Below are 24,654 nucleotides of genomic sequence, written 5' to 3' on the forward strand. Positions count from 1 at the left end.
TTATATACATTTATAATCATTTTATCAAAATAGGTTACGAATATAAACTTTGATTTGACTACACTTCTAAACTTCAAAATGTCTAATTCAAATAATAAGTAGTTTTAATATCTTTATTTTATTTTCATTAATTTATAGGGCAATAAAATTAATCTTATACAATAAACACATTCATACTCTATCAGTCTCCATGTTTTATTAAATTTTTATTACAATTATGCTTCTGAAAAAATTATCAACTTAGAGTATCTAAAATTATTTATACAATTTCTGAAATACTTATGTGGAAGATTAATATCATTTGTCAACTATATAAGAATTAAGTATTAAAAAGAGTTCTTAGGAATATCAAATTATTTATATTGAACATTTAACAGACTTGAATTCCATATTTACATATAGAAAGCGAATAGGATATTCTTTTTTCATAGTTCTAACGTCTCTTTTTTTTTTCTTGCTTTCGTGGCCGATGAGGTTTTCTTGGAGTAACTTGTGGACTGTTTTCTGAACATTCGACATCACTTGGATCATCCTATAATCATTATCGTTATACATAATAAATGCATAAAGATATTGAACTAAATAAATTATATTAAATGATAAGTAAAAATAATCATTGTTTACAATTTAAGACTATACCTTCAATGCAGTACCTCCATCAGATGGACCTGCTCGGTATATAACTATAGCTAATATACATACAACTTGAAATATTGCTCCTAGATAAAGTCCAATTCTTAATAATTGTTCAAAAAATGTTTCTTCGGCAGGAAGTAAAAGACGTTTCAATTGTGGATCAGCATCTGCCATACTAAAAGATACATGCATTAAATACATCAACACTATGCATTAGAAATACTTATATTCAAGAATATTACTACTAGTAGATATTTTTCTCATTGTACAATAAAAATCCTTTATATTAATGACAAGTAATCAGGAAATGCTTGAACATAGTGCACAGTTTAAATCACAATACCTTTTACTAAGTATTTAATTCCATTTAGGAAATCATCAAATATTGTGTGAGGGAGATATGAATTTTTATTAAACATATACCACAACACGGAAATCAATAACCTAAGCAACAGTCGATCGCACGCAGAAGTTCGGTTCGTATGGCAAAATTTTCAGAATTACCAACCATATCGGTCGTATTTAAAATGACAACTATTCAAATATTGGTTCAGTTGTAATAATAGATTAGACAAAGATAAACATTAAACGCGTAATTTACTAAATCGATAAGGTTATAATAAAGTATGGAAAATATACGTTCTTATTCAGAAAGTTCATCAATTTTGAAATGTGCAAAAAGTTTGCCAAATTTTTACTGCGATCTCATTAGGTTGTCACCTTGCTTAAATTTAATAAATTCAACGATAGATGGCATCGTAATACGTAAAATCGATCTCTGCGCCAACTGCAGATAATAATGTGTACTAATTTGCAATAAATTCGCAATATTTTAATCGAATTGATATAGGTTCGATCAAATCGCATGCATATATTATAGATGCTTTTCGATCAAATCAATCTACGTGAAAGTGCTAAAAGATATTAAGCATCGATAGTAACGTGAAAATAAAATTCAATGTTCGCTGGAATTAAAATTGGCGCGCCGATAACAGCGCCGGAAGTTATCTGGGTTCGAGGCTTCATTGCTTGCGAGTCCGTGGATGTGAACCTTTGTTTTGTACAGAAGAATGGCTGCCATCTTTAGTTTTCGATGGATGTTTTCCGAAGAGATCGCGAATTCTTGTATTTATTGCGGTATTTAATAACGTAATAAAATTTAGGACAGTGAAATAACGTTGTTCGCGATGTAAAGAGTGTTTTCTCCTTGATTATTTAAGCTGCCCTGGTGTTAGTTCCATTAAAAAATGCTTGTGTTTACATCCAAGTTTCAAGTGAGCTTCTGTATTCCTGTCATATTAAGGTAAGCGATAGTTTTTTTTCGATATTTTTAATACTTTAGAACGGTTTGGAAATTGTAATTACAGCGTTTAATCATCTAAGTTTATTTAATTTCATTTGTAAATACACTTTTAAAAGAGAACATCGGGATAACGATTATGAATATCTTAGATGACATTTAAATCTCATTTTACGTTAGATATTTTTACGAATTAACGATTAACTATTTATTCATTACGCATTCTTCATTCTTCTATTACTTTAACGATTTGTTACCGATAATATACGACTTCGTAATACTTCCTATAACCAAAAAGGTTCGAAGTAACGTTGAAATATTAATGTATCGAACCTTTATTAGATAGTTTATTAAATAAATATTGAGGATTATTACGAAAATAAGAATTCTTCAAAATATATCTGTTAATTGCAATTTTCATTCCTCAATGGTGGCAACAATGGCTGGTAAAATGGTGAGTGAGGGCAGGTCAACCACATCATATATTTTTCCAACTTTGGATATTAAATCTACATATTACAAATAATTATTGCTTTTATATCATGTACAAGATAAATTTATTACAAGTTTGCTCTAATTTCGTTTACACAGATTACAACAAATAGATAGATTCATTGTATCTCCTTATCATCAATTTTATAAACTTTCTTTCTTGAAAGAATATGAAACAGTTGGTTGGATTATTTCTGATTTATATAGCATTTTGAAACAATTTACAGTCTGTAGATTAAATAAATATACGTCCATTTCATTATTTTCCTTTTACCTTTGTTGCAAGAATATACAATTTTGTATCGGATGAATTATTTCCAAGCCTTCATTATGTATTTCATGGAAACTACAATGAATTTATTTATTTATATACATAAAAGCAATCTATTTGTCATTATTTAACCCATTCAGTAATATATTCGACAAATAAACTGCTTTATATAACTATGCTATATGATATAATGCATTATATTCTTAGAATTAAATAAATGTCCTTATATTCTAAAGGACCAGGATAAAAATAGATAAATCAGGTTACAATTTTTTATATAAATCACGTTGATCCAATCCTAGAAACTATACAATATATTTGTAATGTTTAATAGAAACATAAATACATTTATAATAAGATTATTAAAGACATTTACATTTATTATTTATACTTGAAGGTAGCTAGTTAAGTATATAAAGCTTGTTTAAAAGGTTTTTTTTCTTTCTTTTTTTTTTTTTTTTATTATAATAGCAGCTTGATACAAACATCATCTTTCATTGCATTTTTTAAATTATAAATTTTAACAAACATAATACAAAATTATTTTTATTACTTATGATATCAGGGAGATTTAAAAGGTTCTATCTAGTTTTCTTGAAATACGTATTTATACAAATTCTAACCTATCTTGCAGTAAATTCATACATGATCCCGAAGAAGTCGGCGGGAATAAAAAAATTTTACCAGACGGCGCTGTTTTCGCCTGTTAACGGCCATCTTGCCTAACTCCCTTCCTGCCCGCCACCTATCCCGAACTACTCCCTCCCTTTCCCCTTTTACCTCTCGTTTCCTTTGCACAGCTTTCTCGCAATCTCTGTTCGTTTCCTTTTCTGATCTTATATTTCTCTATTATTTCATCCTTTCTTTGGAGTTATTTACTTTCCAACATTCAACAACGTCATTTGTCATCTATTCTATTTCCTCGATATATTCAATTTTTCATTCACACGATCTTATTTTTTTATTTATTTCTTTTTGCCCTTCTTACATTCTATTTAATCTATGTCTCAAAAATGTCTTCTCAATTTCAGTTTCGAATCTTTATTATGATTTATCAATGAAATGAATGAAATTCTGACAGAAAAGGCTTATATAAAAACCCAATTACTGTTACTTCCTACTTCCTACTTTAAACACGCGCAATATCGTTCCACTCCTTTCATTATCGCTTTTTACCGAACAATAAATCATTGGTTAAATATACTATTCATACAATAATTATATATGTACATTCGACACGTGTAAACTAAAATATATGAGTTGTTAGAATGGAAAAAGTATAGTGAACTCAAGGGGATATGTACATATAGATATAAACATACGTTTCTCTTCTACAGATATAATTCAGTAGTGTGTCCTATTTTTGCGTTCTACGGTTTTTCACAATCTCTGTCTCTGTCTCTCTCTCTCGATCTCCCCTCCATTTCTCTCTCTCTCTCTCTCCTCCATGCGCGCGGTGAAAATTTAAATCGGTCGTTTTAAAGGATACATCTTTAGAAGAGCGCGTAGCGCACAGTGGGCGGAGATAGAGGATGTTCGGACGGAGTGAAGGGGTGGATAGGGGGAAAGTTGTACTTTAACGGGTGGTGGGAGAGATGGTGGAGTTGAGTGGGGAGCGAGGAGGGGAGGTTTAACGCGCTCGGTCGACGGTGGCTGGCATTCGCCGGTTGCGAGGTAAAATGGTATCGACCGCAAGAGAAGTTCACATGGATTGACGAGCACGCGCGACACACCGAATGCGTGTGATCCATGCGAAAATTTGTAGGCGAAGCAGCAGCAGGCAGAGCAACGGTTTTGTGCACGGTGCTTTAGGAGAAGCAAAACAGAGAGAGAGAGAGAGAGAGAGAGAGAGAGAGAGAGAGAGAGAGAGAGAGAGAGAGAGAGAGAGAGAGAGAGAGAATCGAGCATTCGCATTTGCCCTCGCGGCATTCGGCCTCGACCTGACTCAAAGCAACAACGTTTGTCCATTGATTCATGTAAATTAATATCGCCTTTGTGTATATGTCCAGCTCCAATTTATTTTCATTATCTGTCATTCTACTGTTTCATGTGCGATTCGAAATTCCCGCTCTTTCTCTTCTTTTTCTTCCCGCATATGATATATAACTATATCTATATATCTATATATGTATATATATATAGCATACGTATAATGATTATTACTCTTCCACGTTAAAGACGATCTCTGCGAACGATACGGTCAAATTTAGCGATGAGATAACTACTAACGCGCATCTCGCTCAAGCTCTAGCTTTTTTTGCGTTTATTGTGTTGCGCTGATGCGTTTCTTCGAGATGACGTCAGGGCATATTAATGGTTCACGCGATTACTCGCGGAATAACTTTGCGAAGTAGCACTAATGCATTAAGAACTATTCAGTAAACGTGTTCTATCTGACTATATTAAAAAGATGATCGATTTATGTATTTGTGATTTATTTGTTAGTTTGTAATGAAAGTTTTAGAAACATAATCTTTCAAAGTATAAACGAGGAAATAACGTAAGAGGTTAGCTCTAATATCGTATATACATTGCAAGATAAATGTCTCGTTCGATAAAGTTAACGAGTAACACCGAACGATATTCTCTCTCTCTCTCTTTCTCTCTCTTTCTCTTTCATTGTGTTCGACCGTAATCTAATAGGGTCGTTAAGATAAAATATACGCTGCAATACGAGCTTATCGGTTATTTACAAACGCTCGCGCGCGCGCGCCTACTCTGCACTTTTTTATGTTACGCAGCTGTTGAATGTTTTCTTTTTCTGTTTCTGTTTCTGTTCCTGTTTTTTTTTTTTTCGTCCCGAATTTTATCTGTGACATTTAGAAAAAAAATTATCTATGGCGTTTTTTCGAGAAAAAAAAAAAGAAAAAGAAATAAAATTTTGGTCATGAATAAGTGATAGCGCGCAAGAGTGGGAGGGAGCAAGAAAACTGCATACGTTCTGCAGAAAAAAAAAACTTGAGTATTGGGTGAGGAAGGGGAAAAAGAAAAAGGTTGCGCTCGCGAAGAGTTAACCTTGGATGTAATAGCGAAGACGCACCACTACAATGCTCTCTCTTTCTCTTTCTCCTTCTCCTTCTCTCTTGTCCTCTCCTTCCTTTTTTCCTACGAAACTCCCACGTAACCTGCGCCTGCGATTTGCTCTCTCGATGAGGCCAGGTAATCTCAACCTCTGTCTCTTTCATGTTATAACTCCTTTACAATTTTCACGACACGCTAATCTCGTCCCTAATTTTTTTTTATTTTATACATGTACTCGACGTATTAACAGCAATGCGCTCAAGCGTGTTTTTGTGTAAGAAGATACGTTTACCATGAAGACTGCAATATATATATATATTTTCTTGTTCTTTTTAGTTTCACGTGTAAGCGATAAGTTTAACACGCATCTCTAATGTCTCTCTCTCTCTCTCTCTCTCTCTCTCTCTCTCTCTCTCTCCCTCCTTCTCCCTCTCCCTAAAAAATTCTGGAAATCAATACACCTTTAGTGTGTTATACAACACACTTGTTTCGATTCATTCTGCGGTCTCGCATTCCTAAATGATTAATCTACAAAACCACAGTTCAAAACCGTTCCCTGCGGTACGATGATGAGACTGATGTTAGTATAGTAGCAACAGCAAAACAGCAGTAACATCGTTAACTGCTCGAAGCAAAAAAAAAAAAAAAAAAGAAAGAAGGAAAAATAACGTTCTTCGCGATGTAATTTACATCAATAAGATAGACGTTCTTTTCGCCTGATTTCTAACCTCCTAAATGTTAAAAAATATCTGAAGAATCGCGGAATATAAACGGTATGATAATGAAGCTGTTAGTTAAGCAATAGTATTTTATTTCTGATAAAAGATATACAGAGAAAGATAAGAGAGTCGATATTTTACAAACTTTATAATAAGGAGAAAAGAAGAGAGAAGAGAGAGGGTGCCGTCATCGGTGTAATATCACCGTCCGATGCACAGCATTGCCTCTTTTCACCGTCTCCATTCTCTTCTCCAGCATCGTTTCTTTTCGTTTCTTTCCTCCTCCACTCGTCTCTTCTCCTTTCCTCTCCCTCTCGGATTACCGCTCTTGTAGCTCTTTTCTCACTCTCCCTCGCACTCTCGGTGAAGACAGCGAAAGAGTAAAGAGGATAAATGGGTGAGGGAGAGGGAGAGAGAGAGAGAGAGCAAGTTCAGTGGAAGGACGAGAGTTAGAAAGAGATAGAAAGCAAAGAAAGATACCGGTTATTGGCGGAGACTGGCATATTTCACCGGGTGTCCAGCAATCAGACCTTTGTATACGGCTCACTGCACGTTGTGCGCTCGTGTTCTTCCTTGCTAGAAAGGAAAAGAAAAAAAAAGATGGAGAGAGAGAGAGAGAGAGAGAGAGAGAGAGAGAGAGAGAGAGAGAGAGAGAGAGAGAGAGAGAGAGAGAGAGAGAGAACACGTCGAAGTTTCGAGCGAAAGGATACAGAGGAGAGGTAGAGATGGAGGTGGTAGTAGTAGCAGGAAGGGGAAGAAAGCAAGATACCGAACGTTTATTTAACGATGTAGAACTAGCCGCGACTATGGCCGCTTGGGATAGTTAAACGGAGGTGGAGAGGGGGTGGTAGGGGACAGTATGTGGCGCATCGGTTGCGTTAGCTGCGGTTACCATGGATAATGCTAGGATTGTTGAATATACTTGCTAGTTTTCCCTCTCTCTCTCTCTCTCTCTCTCTCTCTCTCTCTCTCTCTCTCTCTCTCTCTCTCTCTCTCTCTCTCTCTCTCTCTCTCTCTCTCTCCCTCCCTCTCTCTCGACGGAAGAGAGATCTTACGTATCTTCGTATTAAATGTTGCTTTATGTGTGTTCGTGTGCGCGCGCGATACATATATACGTATGTATGTCGTACGTGCGCGCACGCGTAACTTTTCCAGCGGATCGCGCGCGTTTTTTGCGCCGCATCTTTTACTTTTTCACACGCGCGCCAAATAACACTTCCATTTGCATTTGGCGGTAAAATACGAATCTCGAAACAATGAATTAATCAATTACGGTCGGTAAAGAAGGATTCTTTATATCTGTCGCGTTACGTATAATAAACGCGGGAAGGTTGTTCTTTTTTTTTTCTTTCTTTCTTTTTTTTCCTTCGAACTTTTATACTTGTATTTTTATTGAAATGAATTACAAGCATCGGGAAATGTAATGATCTTGTATGATCGTTGTTTTTCTTTCTTTTTTTTTTCATTAACGTATTTCTTTTTTTTTTTACGCAGTTTCTTTTGCATTTATGCATGAACAAATTTCTATACGCTTGCACGCACGCGATAATGTATAGACAAAGAGAGACAGAGTTAATCATGCGGACATTACATCGGTACAGTTTGCTTATAATCAGGTTGAGCTACACGTCCGTGGAATGCATCGAGGAGTCTCGTGCGCAGGCGCGACTACGAGACGCGAGATCGCAACACCATTTTCTTGTAACAGTCGTTCGAAGATACAATGACGATGAGAGAGCGAGAGAGAGGGAGAGGGAGAGAGAGAGAGGTTCACAGAAATTACCAAGCAATCGATTCTGACTTGATGTATCGTTGTCGAGAACGATATGTCAGTACAGCGATATATCGATCGAGGAAAATATTAAATCGATTCGATCAATGTCGCGTAGCGCGGACTGAAATGGACGTTTTGTTTTTTATATATGTCTAAAATATCGAGAGCTTCAATATCCGTCACTGTTTTCTAATTAATAATTCTCGGTAAAACGATAAACTTGTTGCATGCGTTAAAGAATAATTATTTTATATATTATTGACTTTTCCGTTGAGAGAAAAACAAACAGTTTCGGAATTTAATCGATGCCGTTTGAATTTTAATGGAGTAAAATCGAGTACAATACGCGTAAGCGATAATAAAGAACGGAAGTGTTTTACGATATATCGAAGGATAATCAGTTGGAAAATAATTTTGGTTTGAATCGAATCAATGTTGTTGAGGGTCGAGGTACGCGAAGTAGGTCGCTGTAAATCCCATTGCTGCCAACAGAACGATACACGAGAGTCCGTGCAACGTCGCACGATATCGCGTTGCGCTTCACCGCGGACTCGCACGGAAGCTCGTTAATTTCGCGCCATTCTAACGAGATCTCTACCCATTGCAAGCTGTAACAGCCGTTGGAGATTTTGGATGATTATAAGTCGAGCAAGATATTGATAGATATGATGTAGCGTATAATTCTTTTTATTACTTTTCATTTAATCTTGTTAACGACTAATTCAATGAATGGAAGTAACAATTATTATTTTCTATTCGAAAGAGGGGATCTGATCCGTTGCTCGGTTTCTTCAAACATGGACGGCACACTGTAGCGCTTAAAATGGCGGCTTATGATACAAAGATTACAAATTATTGAACTTACTCCGTGCGCCTGTGTGCGTGCGTTTCTCTCTCTCTCTCTCTCTCTCTCTCTCTCTCTCTCTCTCTCTCTCTCTTTCAGAAAAAAATCGTTTCATCCTGTACGATGGAAGATATTTCAATGAAGATATGGATTGGAGATCGTCGATTAAAATCTTTATGCGATTATCGTAAAACACTTGACCATCGATAGGCATACAAGCATCGCATTTGCATGCGATATGATTTTCTTTATATTTAGATTAGAAGATTATTTTCACGATTTGCTGTGAAATTTGTTTGGATGGAACGTCCGTTTCGGTGGTATTTCCTGGCATCGGAGGTAATGCAGCAATCATTGGATTTCGCAAGTTCTTCGGTTAAAATTAAGTCGGTCAGCGTGCGATAGAGTGCATAACTTTGGTTAAAGTAACGTTCTCGTTTGCCGTTCTGATACTATAGTAATAACTGCTGCGTCGTAGTATACCGATGTGTATATTTCATGTCGCAATACAATCGATGATCTATATAGAATTTTTTGTAGGTACATTTCTTAGAAGATCTTGCCCGTAAAAAAGAATAGCTGTAGAGAAGATTACCGAAGCAATGAAGAAATGAAATATTAGATTTAGTGTTTAAGAATGTTTCTTTGAAACAGGAACGTCGTTGCATTTTGTATCATCGGAATTGATGATGTAGATATAGCAAGCAATTATCAATGGAAGGTCATATCAATCGGAGCAACGTAACGTTGGCTTTTATCAGCTTTATACGTTCTGCACACCTGATCACCCTTTTTCATTTTTTGTTTCCTTCGTCCAAGACGCTCTTGAAAATGGAATCTCATTTTTATTTACCGCTACATGTATTTTCTTCGAGCGAGAAGCATCTTTTCTCGATCGATAAGCTCAAATGTGTGTTCCAACGTCGCGGCTTTCTTGTTGAATTATTAAACTTCTTTGTGTGGGACCTACGCGTTTCTGTAGCAACCTCTAAGGATTTCTAAAGGAGTTTGTACTTTATAAATCTGTATTCTCGTTACATAGATATACACACGCGTTTTAAGGAACGTTGAGGGACGGTAGACGCGTTTTCCTCGGATAAGAAACAGAGAAATTGAATATCATTAACGAATCGATACGAGCAACGTAGTAGTAACGGTAATAAAAGGAAAGAAGGAAAGAAAGAAAGAAATAACGTTATTTTGTTTCAGCCTATGGTCAACAATCCTCAAATAGCAGAATCGAAAAGTACATTGTACCGTAAGGTCGTTGAAAAGAGATAGCCCTCCGATCTGCATTCCTTCCAGTTTTCGTTGAACGTCATCGAAAGGCCTTCAAAACGTCGACCCCATCGGTGATCAAGTTATCCGGGGGTGGCACAAGTGGGAGTGGGGAGCAACTATCCCCAGAACACGGGCCACATCCCCCGGTATCTCCGACGAGTGAACAACGTAACGAATTCAATGAAAATGATGATAATAGAAAGAAAGACGTCGATGCCTTTGAGCGGGGTACAGAAGCCACCATGAGTTTTGTTTTACAATTGGGTACGGTTGAAACGTCAGCCGAGAAAACTAAAAACGGCAGCGCTTCGTCGTCAATGCTAATCGGTGCTCAAGAACTGACCGCACCATTAACGATCGGCGTTACCACGGCCAATACCTTAGTCGCGATGAGCGACGACAATAGCGATAGTAACAATCCCCAAGTACTCCAGTGTCTCGAAGTGACGAACGTACCCGAGATAGCAGTAAGCCATTCCATATCGCTCTCCAATGTAAAATCAGTCAGCGTTTCTTATCCGGTTACGAAATCTAGTAAAGAAATAGCACAGAGGATTACGAGTTCTCAAACGAATACCACGCAAGTTTTGACAACTCGCGTGATATCTCAAAAATTGCCGAGCACCGCTTATCAAACGCAGCCCTTAACGTTAAATGCTTCCTCAAACGTCACTCATTTACCAGTTAACTCGCAATCTTTACCCTCGCCAAGCAGTAGTGTCGCACATGTCTATCCTTTGCAGGCAGCTACATGTTCCCAGAACAGCCAACAAGCTAAAACTCAAAGCTCCGTAACCGATGCGATTTCGAAGAAACACCAACAAGCAACGACGGTTGCGAGTTTGCAGGCGACGAGCATGCATCCAAAATTTCAGCAGATCTCGCCCCAACAAATTCTTAATACTGCCACCGTAAAAACGATTACCACGGCTACGAACATCCCCAATATACAAAGGATACAGGTGAAGACGCAAAGTATCAGTGGGCAGCCCCAAACGGTCAACTTGCAGAAGGTCAAAGCGGTAGCGAACCTCAGTAATCCTACTGTGGTGCAGCGTAATTCGGTATCGAGGATACAAACCATTCAAAAGTCACAAATACTTACCTCTGCGACACAAGGGACGCAATTTACGGTTAACCAAATCGTTAACAATGCGAACGTGCAACGGATTCAGACTGGCGTTTCAACGGCATCCCAAAAAGCCCAATCCATTAATTCCACGAATTCCCAAAAAATGTCGCAGGTCTATAACAACCAAAAGACAGGGCAGCAATTGGTAACTAACCATCCGAATCACAAAGCACAGCATCAACAATATCAGAATAATCAGCAGGTACAGCCAACATTACAAAAGGTGCAGGGACAGCAACAAAAGTCATTGCCTGTTCAGAGGCAACAGAATAATGTTCAAAAGTCTAACAATTCCGTAGGTGGCATACAGAAGGCACAAATTATTGGCCAGGTGCAAAGTCAACAACAGTCGCCACAGTTGCAGAAACAAGTACAACAATCTCAACCGTCGCAACATCAAAGATCGCAATCTGCTATTGCGTTGCACAAATCACAAACTTTGACGGCTATCGCTTCGAATCGGGTGCAGACCATAGCGAACGTATGTAAGAGTAATAGCGTACCTAATATCTCGAAAGTCCAACACAATTCGAATGCTCTTATCGTGAGTAAACAGCAGGGGGTATCGCAATCGCAACAAACCCATGTACAAACGTCGCAACCGCAATTGTTACAAACGTCTCAGCAACAAGTTGCACAAAAACATCAAACGGTTAATTCAGCAGCGCATGCTCAAAGAAATCATAACATTGCAAATATACATCAGAAGGTTTCTGCTATAGCCACGATACCGAGTAATCAAAAAACTCAAACTATAGTAAGTTCAAAGATACAGCAGCAGCAGCAGCAGCAGCAGCAGCAACAGCAGCAGCAGCAGCAGCAACAGCAACAAATGGTTATGAGAGTAGGTGTATCAAAGAATCAAGCGCAGAACTTGCAGCAAGGAAATTTAAAAGCTATTCCACAAAAGATCACAAATACCATAAAGTCTGCTAATTCTCAAAATTCTATTCAACAATCCTTACACAGAAATAATAATTCTCAACCGGTTAAGATCATACAACAGCAACAAAACGTAATTGGCCCGCAGAATGCACAGAAACAACCTGGTTGTATTAAGACTATTCCACCTCAAAAGCCAGCTCAAAGAAATCATGCACAGAAAGTATCGGGAGTGAAAACATCGTTAAACACGAATGTTGCTACGATGAAAAATCAAGGATTGATGACATCGGTATCACCGAAAACGAGCATAAAAACGTTACTTCCCCAACAGACGGTTATGCCAAATATGTTAGTGCATAAAAATTCTCCTATTAAAGTTCAACAACAAGCTATACAGCAAAAGCAGCTTATCATGGCGTCGCAATATTCGCAGCAAGGTAGAACGCAAACGGGGCAAATAAAAACTCTCCTCTCTACCACGAATGCAGACGTGCATAAAGATTTAGAGAACAAGTTGGTAAAAATTTATATATTCTGCGCGAGACATAAGTTTAACGAATATAATGTAATAATTATTATTTTAGAATGGAGTCCGATTCGCGTGTTTCTAAGGAAGAAGAATTGCAACAAACACCGCCAAAATCCCCGGTGAGAAGGATGCCGTTGCCTTACGAGGTAAGCAATAACGAGAGATTTTCGTTTATCTTCGATTTTGGATTATTCATTCGATCTGCGGCCATAAGGTAATACTGTTTGATCTGAAAAATTTATTGTCCAATCGCAGTGTCTCCAGTTCGTTCTTCAAGACCATAACTACGGTGCACCGCCACCGCGAACACCACCACCTCCTTCGCCACCTCCTCATCCTAAACAACAGCCCATTAACGGAGCTGGAAGTTCTACCACAACTTCTCAACATTCATATATATACGGACAAGGTAAAAAATATCAAACGAATGAAGTTGGGGGCCTCGTTCGCTCGCCTACGTTCGTTAGAATTATTAGATAGCGAGAACGATAAATAATTGTGTAATTGCGTAACGTGGAGTGAACATTTTTTTTTTTTTTTTTATCGCTTTTCAGTTGTAAATAATAGCGGTAATGTGGAGGATGATGCAGCCAGTGCGATCAGTAGTGAACCTGGACGTGAAGTAGAGCCCGAAGGTGAAGAAACGGAAACTGCACCTGAAGGTGAAGGTGATGACGAGGATAGTGTTACTAGATGTATATGGTAAGAAGAGAGTTTGTCATTTACGATCAATGATTAATTTACAATTAATGATTACTATAGATATTGAAAATCACTTATTATATTTTCAGTGATTTTGAACACGACGATGGTTACATGATCTGCTGCGATCGTTGTCTGTACGTTTATACTATTTCTTATTTATTGCTTTGCTTCTTCTTTTTTTTTCTATTTTATTGATGAAATATATTTTTAATATTATATCTTAGATTCATATAATTACTTTCATATTAATGAAAGAGAATATGTGCGCGTGCGTACAGAGAGAGAGAGAGAGAGGGAGAGAGAGAGAGAGAGAGAGAGAGAGGGAGAGATAGACGTAAAGAAAATATTTAAAAAAATTAATTTCTAATTTTACAGAGTTTGGCAGCACGTGGACTGTATGGGTATAGATCGTTCTAACATTCCTGACGAATATCTTTGCGAAATTTGTCGGCCACGACGTGTTGATAGACAAAGGGCACGTGCTTTGCAAATGCGCAAACGCGAAGAGCTACTCAATTCGGATAGTTCTTCCGACACGTCGTCTACGAGTTCGGTAGACACTGATATCGGTGTTAATGCAACGCAAAAGAAGCGAACGTTGCATCAACAAGTTCCAAGACGAAAATCAGATCCTCCACCGCAAGTAAGAAGACTGAATAACAACAACAATAACAATAATAACAATGTGGCGAAAAGACAACGGAGAGACTCTAATCCAAGACAGTCGAGTGCGGTAAGAAAGAAAGAGGCTGCTAAACGAGGTCCTGGAAAGCGTAAAGCTAAACGAAGAATGAGCGTGGATGAAAAGGAAGAAGAAGTTCAAGATGCATGGGGTTCCAATATGACTCCGCTTAGACAATGGATCGAAAGATACGAAGAAGCAGTAACCAATCACTATAGTCCTGAATTAAGAGCTAGAATATCGAGCATAAAGGTCAATGGTACTCATAGTGATTTGAGACAAAGTAATATGAGTGTTATCGCCACTGGTAAATGCAGACTCAATGTGCATAGCAATAACTTGAGAGTAAGTATATATTTTGCATGGGGTTTTTTCTCTTTCTCTTTTTTTTTCTTCTTCTTCTTCTTCTTCTTCTTTGGTTTCCTAATGATAATTCTTGAGTAATTAATAATAAACAGGAATCATTGTTTACCCATTGTCATCCTAGCGGGCATTAAAAATAATTATCTTTATGTATAACAGTTTTTGGTGGCAACTATGTATCTACCGTCAAATACTCCGGTTGTTGAATTACGTGGAAAATATATGCTCAGTACGCAACATAGACCGTCGCATCCTCAGGGTAGACAGCATGCTCAAAGACCAGGGCCTTTTGTATTCTTTTATCGATTACCACGAGATGGTACCGAAGTATGCGTAGACACTAGAACATATGGAAACGATGCCAGATTCGTACGGCGTAGCTGTAAACCTAACGCAGAAATAAAACACTGTATAGAAAAAGGAACATTGCATTTGTATATTGTCACGAGTATGGCAATCGAAAAGAATGCTGAGATAACTATTAGGCATGAGACACACGATTTGTTATTGTCGCCTAATCCTAATTCCCCAGTGATACCGGTGACTTGTGCATGTAACAATGCAAGAGAATGCCAGTTTACAGCTACAAATCAATTAAATAGAAGAGGTAGTAACGGAGCTCTCGTAGAAAATGCTGAGTAAGTAGATCGATTGATACGTAATATAGATTATTTGTGACGTTAAATGTTATTACTTTCTCTCTTTTTTTTTTTTTTTCTGTTTTTTTACAGCGGCCGAGAAAGGAGGCGACGAGGTAGACGAAACACAGTTTGTGAAGATATCGATTCAGTGTCCACAGTTTCCAGTACAAATGTAACACCATCGACGCAAGTGCCAACGGCAGTACCCGTAACAGCACCGCCTAGAAAAACTATAGCAACTAGCACCACGACCGTAGCACGTCAGCTACCAAAAGAAGAAACTACGATAACGACGCAACAACAACAACAGCACCAGCAGCAGCAGCAGCAGCAGCAGCAGCAGCAACAACAACAACAACAACAACAACAACAGCAGCAGCAGCAGCAGCAACAACAACAGCAGCAGCAACAACAACAGCAACAACCACAAACATCTCCTGCTTTACCGCAGCCTACTGTACAAGAGATCAAAAAGGATAAAAAGAAAATGACAAGAGAGGAAAGAAAAATGGAGGCTATTATGAAAGCTTTCGAGAGACTCGAGAAAGCGGAACAAAGAAAGCAGGAAGTTCAAGCTAGAAATGCACAAAGAAAGGAGTCGGGTGGTACGCATAGCGACAACGAGGACAGTCATAATTCTGCGATTTTACAATCCAAGACCAAACAGCAAAATTCCGAAAGGACGCTACGACGGAAGAGAAGGAAGGGTCGTGCAAGAACTACATCGCAATCGCAAAGCAGTAGGAGGTCAAGGTTAAATTCTGCGGATTCCGATGTATCGTCGGGCGACGAGAGTAATTCTATGCAATCGCCTCCGCTTGTTAATCAAAATCGTTCGGCGAGCGGAGATGCTCCGTACTCGGCACACTTACATACACCAGCAAAAAATGAAAGCGATGGCCCTACTACTGGTACGTCAGGACATCAGGGGATACCAACGGCAGCCGGCTTGTTGTTAGCGTTAGCTAATTCGAATACACCTGGCCCAAGCTCTCCGCCTTTACAGCAGCCAACACCAGTTAAAAGTCCTACGTGTGACAGCGGTGCCAGCAGTAGTTCTCAAAGCTCAACTCCGTCCACACCGCTATCTTCGGCATGCTTGCTTGTTGCAGCAGCGGTTGGACCCTTGGCTCCTGGTTTTAAATTCCCCAAAACTAAGAAAGTTCTGATGAACGAATGGCTGAAGGAGTCGCCAGACCCACCTCAAACTAATATACCTCAAGTGTCACCGTTGCCTGCTTTGTCATCTACATCTTTACAAAACTCTGTCAATCCTCTCTGTAGGTCATCAGAGTTTTCGTTACCCAACGATCCATCTGCAGAGTTTTTAACTCAAAGTTACGCGGCCAAAAGTCTAGCCACACTCGTCCAAGCCGCTAATTCCGTTTCCGGTATATGCGATTCGCCGCCACAACGAAAACAAGTGGTCACAGGAAACAATGCTTGTCCTGTTTCAACTGGATCGGCGAAAAAGAGATGGTTGAGGCAAGCGATATCCGAGGAATGTGATTCGCCAAACAGTCGGCCCGACAGTCCTCCGCCTAGCGAAATGGTGGCACCACCTAAAAAAAGAAGAATAGCTAGGGAAAGTTTATCTTCTGATAATTATACGCCACCCACGACGCCAACGATGCTGCTTCCCGAAGTTACTTCGACTAACAGATCTTTATGCAATAACGAAGTAAGTTGCACTGGTACCTATTGTTACGCTAGCTTTAATAAAATTATTTTGCATTTATTTTAATTTTTCAAATCAGCCGGGGATCATCCTATCGCAAAATATTATAAGCCTTTGTTATTGTCTTGTAGGATGACTTTATCGAACACCCTCAATCGCCAACGATGGAACATAATGAGGAGCAACACGATGAGTCCGAATCTGTACGAGAAACGAGTGTACAAAACGATTTAGAAACTTCAGAAAAAACATGTAATCACGCCAAACTTTCAATTGATATTCCTCATTCGGAAATAAACATAAAATGTGAGAAAAACGACGAATTTACAGAGTTTGTTAAAATAGAAGAAACGGCGTTGCCAAAACAGGAAATGGTTTCGATAAAGGAAGAATCTGCCATAAGTAGCGAGGACTCTAAAATGGATTCTAAGGTTGAATTTAATTCATCTTCGGAATTTATTAAAAATGAAAACAAAATTACGAAACGCGAGGCGCACGATCTCCAAGTGAACAATACACAAATAAAAAAAGAAGATACCATCAAGGAGGAAATAATTGAAAAGGGAACCGTAGAAATAATCGATCAAAACGAACCGGACACCGAAATGGAAGATTTTAGTTCCCCCATTGCTGCTATGGAATCCGATGCTATTCTAAAGCAGCGCGTGGCTGAAATGAGATTAGAATTTGGTGGAAGTATAGCAGAGATCGTTAATGTTTCCAGTGAACACGAAAAATCTGACGAGGATAAACGGATAGAGAATAATAAAGATTCGGAAATAAGATCCGAGGATAACATGTCGATCGACGAATTCGACGTAGAAGCACAAATGAAGAGAATAACGGGAGACGATGGTAATGATTACAAAGAAAAAGTTGACACCAGCTCGGAGAAAGATAAAAGTATGGATGGCATAGAAGGACTTATGGAAAGCTCGAAGGAAGATTCCGAATCAGAAGATAGAGACATAGACGATACCAAATATAGCGAATCTTCCTTTAAATTGTTCGGTATATCTAACGAGGAGAATTTTAAAGAATTCGAAAGAAAGTCCGAATTAACAAACCTTAGCGAGGATGAAGTTAAAGCCATTGAGAAACCTATTAATAATGAATCTCAAAAAATAGATCAAACGTCTTCTTTTGTTATTTCATCGGAAGAATCTATTTTTGAGTCGACTTCCTCCAATATGGATACAGAATCTGTTCTTGATCCTCCAAAAATTTTTCACTCGATACCACCGTTGAGTGAACGAATTAGAAAAAAAATTGATCCATCTAGTACTACTAAAACGCAATTAAATTTTGAAGCAGCTATTATTGAATCTACTATCGATATGGAAGCAGAAGAAGTTTGTAAAAATGGAGAAGAGAAATCGATGTTATCGACGGCTTTACGAGAATTGTTGGAAGCTAAACTCGAGGAAGAATCACCTGAAGAGTCCAAAACTAAAGCCAATAATGAAGACGCCACGTCCTACAAAGAAATAATATCGCTTTCGCCTGAAAATACAGGGGAGGCTAAAGACCCAATCACTAAATCCAATAATCAAGAAACTCATTTGTGTGACGTTTCTGTGAAACAAGATGACATTCAACCTAAAGAAATTAAAAGATTAAAAGATCCTAGAACAGTTGTACCAAATAATATGCCAGCACCTTCTACCTATATGTCGGACATTCTTCCACCAGTCAAGCGCAAGGTTAGAACGGTAGGATTATAATAGAATTTCTGTTTGCAAGATTAATCCCTATATTATTTTCCAATTAATTCGTATTTACATATATTTATCTATCTATTTATTTATTTGTTTTTCTTTTTATTTTTTCTCTCTCTTTTTTTCTTTTTTTTTTTTTTTTTTTATGAGATGTGCTCATTGCAGCGATATTAAAATAATGAAAACATATCCAAAGATCGATTCAATACCATACTTGTGATCGCTTTTCGCAGCTATCGATATCAGAATATCGCAAACGCAAACAACAATCGGTTGGTACACCTCCAGAACCAGAGCCATCTAATGACGTATCTACAACAGAAAAGGATAAAGCAAGAGGTAGATCAGATAGTGCAAGCAGTGGGACTTCCTCTCTAAGTTCTGACGAAGAAGGTTCTAAAATGTCACTTTCCCTTGATTTACCAGGGATTACTGCATTACCACTTTTCACTAATGCTGAAAATGATGAAAAGAAAGGTAATAACGAGCATCCAGATTCTTACATTGTACACAATTCCTGTTAAACTGCAGTCTACATGATATTCATCAATATCAACTTTAGAGTATGTATTTTTTTAATAGTTATAAGTTTTCTTAGGCTATCAATGTATAAAAAAAAAAAAAGAAAGAAAAAAAGAAAACAAAAAAAAAGAAAGAAACTAAAAACTTTGAGACCATATGGATTAGTCAATTTATCGAATAGAAATTTGTATCAATTGCATTTTATTTAAAAATTATGAATCATCAAAGGATAGTAAATCATGCACGTTATAACCCGAAGTTTGTTATATTTGTTTGTATCTCTAATAAATATTTATATTTATATTTAGGTAGTGAAGAAGGTACCATTGGTTGGTCCGCGGCACCAACATTAGTTGAACGTCAAAGAGAAAATTTAACTGAAAGATTGAAGCGCGAATTTGGCTTATTTCTCAGTGACGACGAAGAGGAAAGAGCTCGCAAACATGGTAAGCAAACATCGAGATTTTAAATTAATAACACTCGTCGATCAAAATATTATTGAATAGACCTCTATAGATCCTCTTTTTCAAATTGTAGGTTTGACTGCAGAAGCAATTTTAAAAGCTCGTAAGACGTCACCATCACATTCTTCTATCCCCACTACATCCCCTACTTATCCTTTACCACAGTTACCACCTCAACCATATATACCACCGCCTGGCTCTGCAGCTATACATTATCCTCAATACCAGGCTAATAAATCCTGTCCTGTTCAGTATTCCAATTTCAGTGCACCACAAACGACATCACAAACGGTATATCCAAATATAGCCGCTCAAGGAACCGTCAACAAACAGGTACAATTTTTAGTACCTCAAGCAGCATCTCAAGCGCCACCAGGTTCAAATCCATATCCTCCGCAATTTATTCCATCGACTACGACGACAGTGCCAATTTCCAAATTTTCTTCTGCAACGTCAACGTCTGGAACTCCTCAAGTATTTTCAACTTCAGGTCAGACGCAGAAGCCTTTTTTTAACCATCCTGCACCAAGGTCGTAACCGGTATTGATAGTAGTACTTTTCCAAATTTTTAGTTAAAGTACAATGATAAATAATTATCAGCCATTCTCGCGCGCTCTCTCTCTCTCTCTCTCTCTCTCTCTCTCTCTCTCGATATATGGCGAACAGTGATGTATGTATGACAAATTTTCAGCTATTACAAGGTAATATAAACATCACAATTGGAATATACTCTTAAAAGTCACAATTTCTTCTGATAATTTATTTTATATGATTTGTATTTGTGAGTGTGTGTACATATATATATATATATACATATACATATATATATATATATGTACACGCATATTTATTAGCATAATTCATTATACAAATCACACTGTATTATACGTAGAAATTGAAGGAAAGGAAAAAAACACATATGTAGGATGTGTGAACATCTGAAGTTAAGAAATATGAGACTTGTTAATGTAGGTACTACTATACGCTTCTAGAATTTTCATGCGCAGAAATATACTGAGACGTAATTCGATGGTTTTCAAAATATTCAACAGGTTTCTGTGGCCTATGGCAATAGTTAAGTATTTTGGAGACATAGTCATATGCATTTTAGGTAGTATACGTTGAAACCTGTTGATACAAATATATTAGCATCTCTTACAGGTAATAGAAAAAAAAGTGTATTCCAATGTATGCACTTTTTATACCACTAAAATGGTGCCGTAAAGTGTTTATACATAGCATTAATCCAATTTTGATAATATTAACAAAGTTGGAATCTTTTAAACGGATGATCAATCAGAAAAATATTGATCTGAATCTTTAAGAACAGTTATCATCGTCATATATATAACGTGCACCTATGAGTCTGCATTATTCAATTTATCTGTATATATTACTTGCATATATGCATAATATTATAATAATATGAATCTTTATTTAATCGTAATTGTTAGATTAACGCATAGACTTCTATAACATGTAATTAAGACATTGTGCTGTGTTGTGCTGTTTCAAAAAACAGTACTCTCTGTGTCCAGAATTCTCTATATTTTATATTTCATTGTAAAATTCCGGATAATTAGTTGTAATAAATATGTTGAAATTTAATTTCGAGAGAGTTCATTTGTATAATTGAAAATTATATGCGATATAATACATATATATACATATACATATGTGTATATACATATGTATATATACATATATATATACGTATCTATATATATATATGTATATATGTATGTATGTATGTATGTATATTAGTTTGGACGTTTTTTACCACATTTGCTTTATTTAGGCATAAATGTCTTCAAATTTTGCTATAGCTTTTACATTTTATGGAAAATATCAGTTTTAAAAGGCCTTAAAAAAAAAAAAGAATAATAATTGTTAATATTATAGAAAAGGACAAGGCCTTAGAGACTAAGTATTTCTGAATTTCTATATTCCAAACATGACATAATTGTTTTATATGTTTAGAAGTCTAAAGAAACACGTTTGTCTTTATGGCATGATGTTTTATACAAAAGTTCTAAGTCCTTGTTATATATCGGTTGTTTTTTTCACAATAATATATAGATATATCATACCTAAATAAAAGGTGCTTACATATTTTAATTTCTACAGCAAATCAATGAACACAAGTTTAGTTGTATTTCAATTAGAAAAATTGACAAAAATTTGTAGAAAAAAAAAAAAAAAAACGTTATTAAATTTTGGGATAATTAAATCCTAAAATTTAATGTTCATATAAGTACAAAGCTGAGAATAAGCAGGGGAAATTTTCTGATGAAACATTTAATAATGAATTACAGTAATTAAGATTGAGACTTGTAGGCTATTCTATGAAGAAAATTGTTGTACACTTTTTGTTTAGCGTTTATAGGGCTTTTTGGAGATGAAGTATCGTTTAATGTAAACTATTTTATTTTTGCTGTAACTGTTTAATACGTTTTCAATAGAATTGTATAACTAAGTTGTACAATTCTACGTGTTTAGAAACCTATACAAAAGTGGATACTTAGTGGATCAAATAAATATGTAATTTAATAGCTCCTAACACAAATAATTTTATTTAGAAATGTAAATTATGTATTGAATATTATCAATATATCTATCTAGTGTACACATCAATGTAATTAAATAAGTGTACAAAGCTTCATATAAATTTGGCACATTGGTAATTGTGTATATATAACTGTATTACTAGTTATTATATTTAAACGTATATCAAATCATTCTGTTTTTAAAATTTCATTTCTCTCTCTAATAAATTAACTAATATTCATTATGAATTTTAATTTAACATTTTTAATTTTGATTAGAGTAAAAGAATTTTGTTTAAAGACACAACGAAAAATTAATTATTCACATATGTAACAATATTAATATGTGCTTATCAAAACATGGAACACCTCAAGCCATAGATGCGAATAAGCGAGCTAAGTAATGTACTAATTATATACTGCGTACCAGTGAATATTTTCGTAAACTTAAATACTTTTACGTTTCTTTTCCAGTTAAACATAATTTCTCAATTATTGCAATGCGTGGGTAGATTGTTAATGAAAGTTACAGACACATGTTTTACCAAATGTGATTAAACAGAAATACTACAACTCCAATCTTCTTCATATTATTATTATCATGGTCTTTTATTTAGTATTTTGGAAAATTCTAACTTAGAGTCAAAAAAAGAAAAAGAAAATTGTCAAAAAAAAAAGTAATGAACAATTGTAAGAATTCATACGCATATAGAAACTTATAATATACTTCACGAAGAATTTTTTACCATCAGATTTTAAGAAAATATCAAAGTTTGGAGATCTGTGATTAGCAAATAAGGCATAAAAATTGAGTTTAAATATTTGTGTACTATCTATGAAAGTACTTTGTCGAATTCCTGAGTGCATATGGATCTCTCATCTTTACAAAAATGTTCCCTGTTTACATTATGTTTGGCTGCAATTTAAGAGTCTAAACAAACATATTTTTGGCATTTGGTATTCCTTTATACTTTAGCCAATATTTTGTAATAAAACTAGTACTATAAGCTGCAAATATCACAGGTGGTGTACATATATACAAATGCGTGTACATCTATACATATATACATATATATATAAGTGTACAGTTTATGTTCTCCACCTGAGTATATATGAAGGAAAATAAAAAAAAAAAAACATGTACATACTTTTGTAAGATAAATTTAAGTATCGATGTTCCACTTAAAATCTTGTACCTTCTTTAAGCTCCGAAAGAAAAAAAAAAATTTATGATTGGTGTATACAATCGCTTTGAAACTACTCAATCTGTTATTTACTGTACGATTTTCTGATATAGCCTTGCTATATATATATATCTGTATAGCGATAGAAAAGAAGTAGAAAGCGATTTAAAAAAATTTGTTATTAAGTACATTTTCAAATAGAATAGCTCGTTAGAATAATCGTTTCAATGTTGTAAATAAAAGAAATCACACGGCAATTATTATATATTAGCATATATATATGTGTGTGTGTATGTATCTATGTATGTGTATATATATATATAAATGTATATATGTACACATATGTAGACACATATATACACACATATATATACATACATATATATATATATATATACACACACACAGTCTTATAATAATTTCAGAACACATAATTTTTTTATTTGCGATTCATTGTTACTTGTATGTGCCTAGTTATAGCCATGTTACATTACATACATACGTTGTATGATAATTTAATCAGTACTATCAATTAATAAATGTAACAAGTTCTTGGATATCAAATTCGATATGATATATATATATATATATATGTATATAAAGACAAACACGCATATATATATATACATATTATGGCATACATGTAAAGAGCTCATATTTAGGCATACATGAAATTTAATAAATCGAAATACATTTTACGAATTAATTACTCTATGAGAAATGTTAAACAACATTTGAATCTCCACTCACATCCACTCGAAACGCTAACTGTTATTTTAGAAAATTTTCCTAAGAATTTATCTCTTAATTTAGAACTTTTAAATCGTGAGATACTAAAAGGCCACTTAAGTCGACAATTACGACGGGTTCGTGCTAGATAAAATACCACCTTGTATTACATGTCATAAATTGCAGTTAATGTCGTGCGCGAAGCATACGGATATAACAATATTAAAAAATCGATGATGTGACGTGTGCAAAAAGTGAATTCACTCTACTAATAATTTTTTTCTATAGACGTATATGTAGTCTCATGTCGATTGAAAAATATTTTCGAGAAAAGCTTTTTTTAATTTTCATAGATAAAGGATAGGCGCGAGACGCTCGGAAATATTATACCATTTTTATATAGCATGAGAAAATAATTCGAAGTAATTCTCGAACGGACGTCCCATTTAAAATTGAAACCGTTTAACCCGCGGCTACGTATCTGCAATTTGATTGATCAAAAGCGATGACGTCATCGTTGATAAGCTCCAGCAATTGG

At 35.9% G+C, this 24,654-nt stretch overlaps 2 protein-coding genes across 2 annotated transcripts; one reads left to right on the top strand and one right to left on the bottom strand.

Annotated features, from left to right (window-relative positions):
- Window positions 1-174: 174 nt before the first annotated feature.
- On the bottom strand, window positions 175-1,139 carry LOC122634167 (protein MANBAL). Its single transcript, XM_043822826.1, has 3 exons — window positions 980-1,139; window positions 640-811; window positions 175-532 (listed from the first exon to the last, which is right to left on the bottom strand). Exons 2-3 carry the CDS (start codon window positions 808-810, stop codon window positions 434-436), a joined length of 270 nt encoding a protein of 89 aa, XP_043678761.1. The 5' UTR covers window position 811; window positions 980-1,139; the 3' UTR covers window positions 175-433.
- Window positions 1,140-1,688: 549 nt separating this feature from the next.
- On the top strand, window positions 1,689-23,371 carry LOC122634168. The gene is made up of 14 exons (XM_043822827.1): window positions 1,689-1,939; window positions 10,267-12,868; window positions 12,940-13,030; window positions 13,140-13,293; window positions 13,439-13,586; window positions 13,676-13,723; window positions 13,965-14,616; window positions 14,794-15,272; window positions 15,366-15,569; window positions 15,693-16,956; window positions 17,085-18,656; window positions 18,905-19,148; window positions 19,502-19,639; window positions 19,731-23,371. Exons 2-14 carry the CDS (start codon window positions 10,581-10,583, stop codon window positions 20,192-20,194), a joined length of 7,746 nt encoding a protein of 2,581 aa, XP_043678762.1. The 5' UTR covers window positions 1,689-1,939; window positions 10,267-10,580; the 3' UTR covers window positions 20,195-23,371.
- Window positions 23,372-24,654: the final 1,283 nt, after the last annotated feature.

This window comes from Vespula pensylvanica, chromosome 14 (genome assembly GCF_014466175.1).
Source record: "Vespula pensylvanica isolate Volc-1 chromosome 14, ASM1446617v1, whole genome shotgun sequence".
Taxonomy (NCBI): domain Eukaryota; kingdom Metazoa; phylum Arthropoda; class Insecta; order Hymenoptera; family Vespidae; genus Vespula; species Vespula pensylvanica.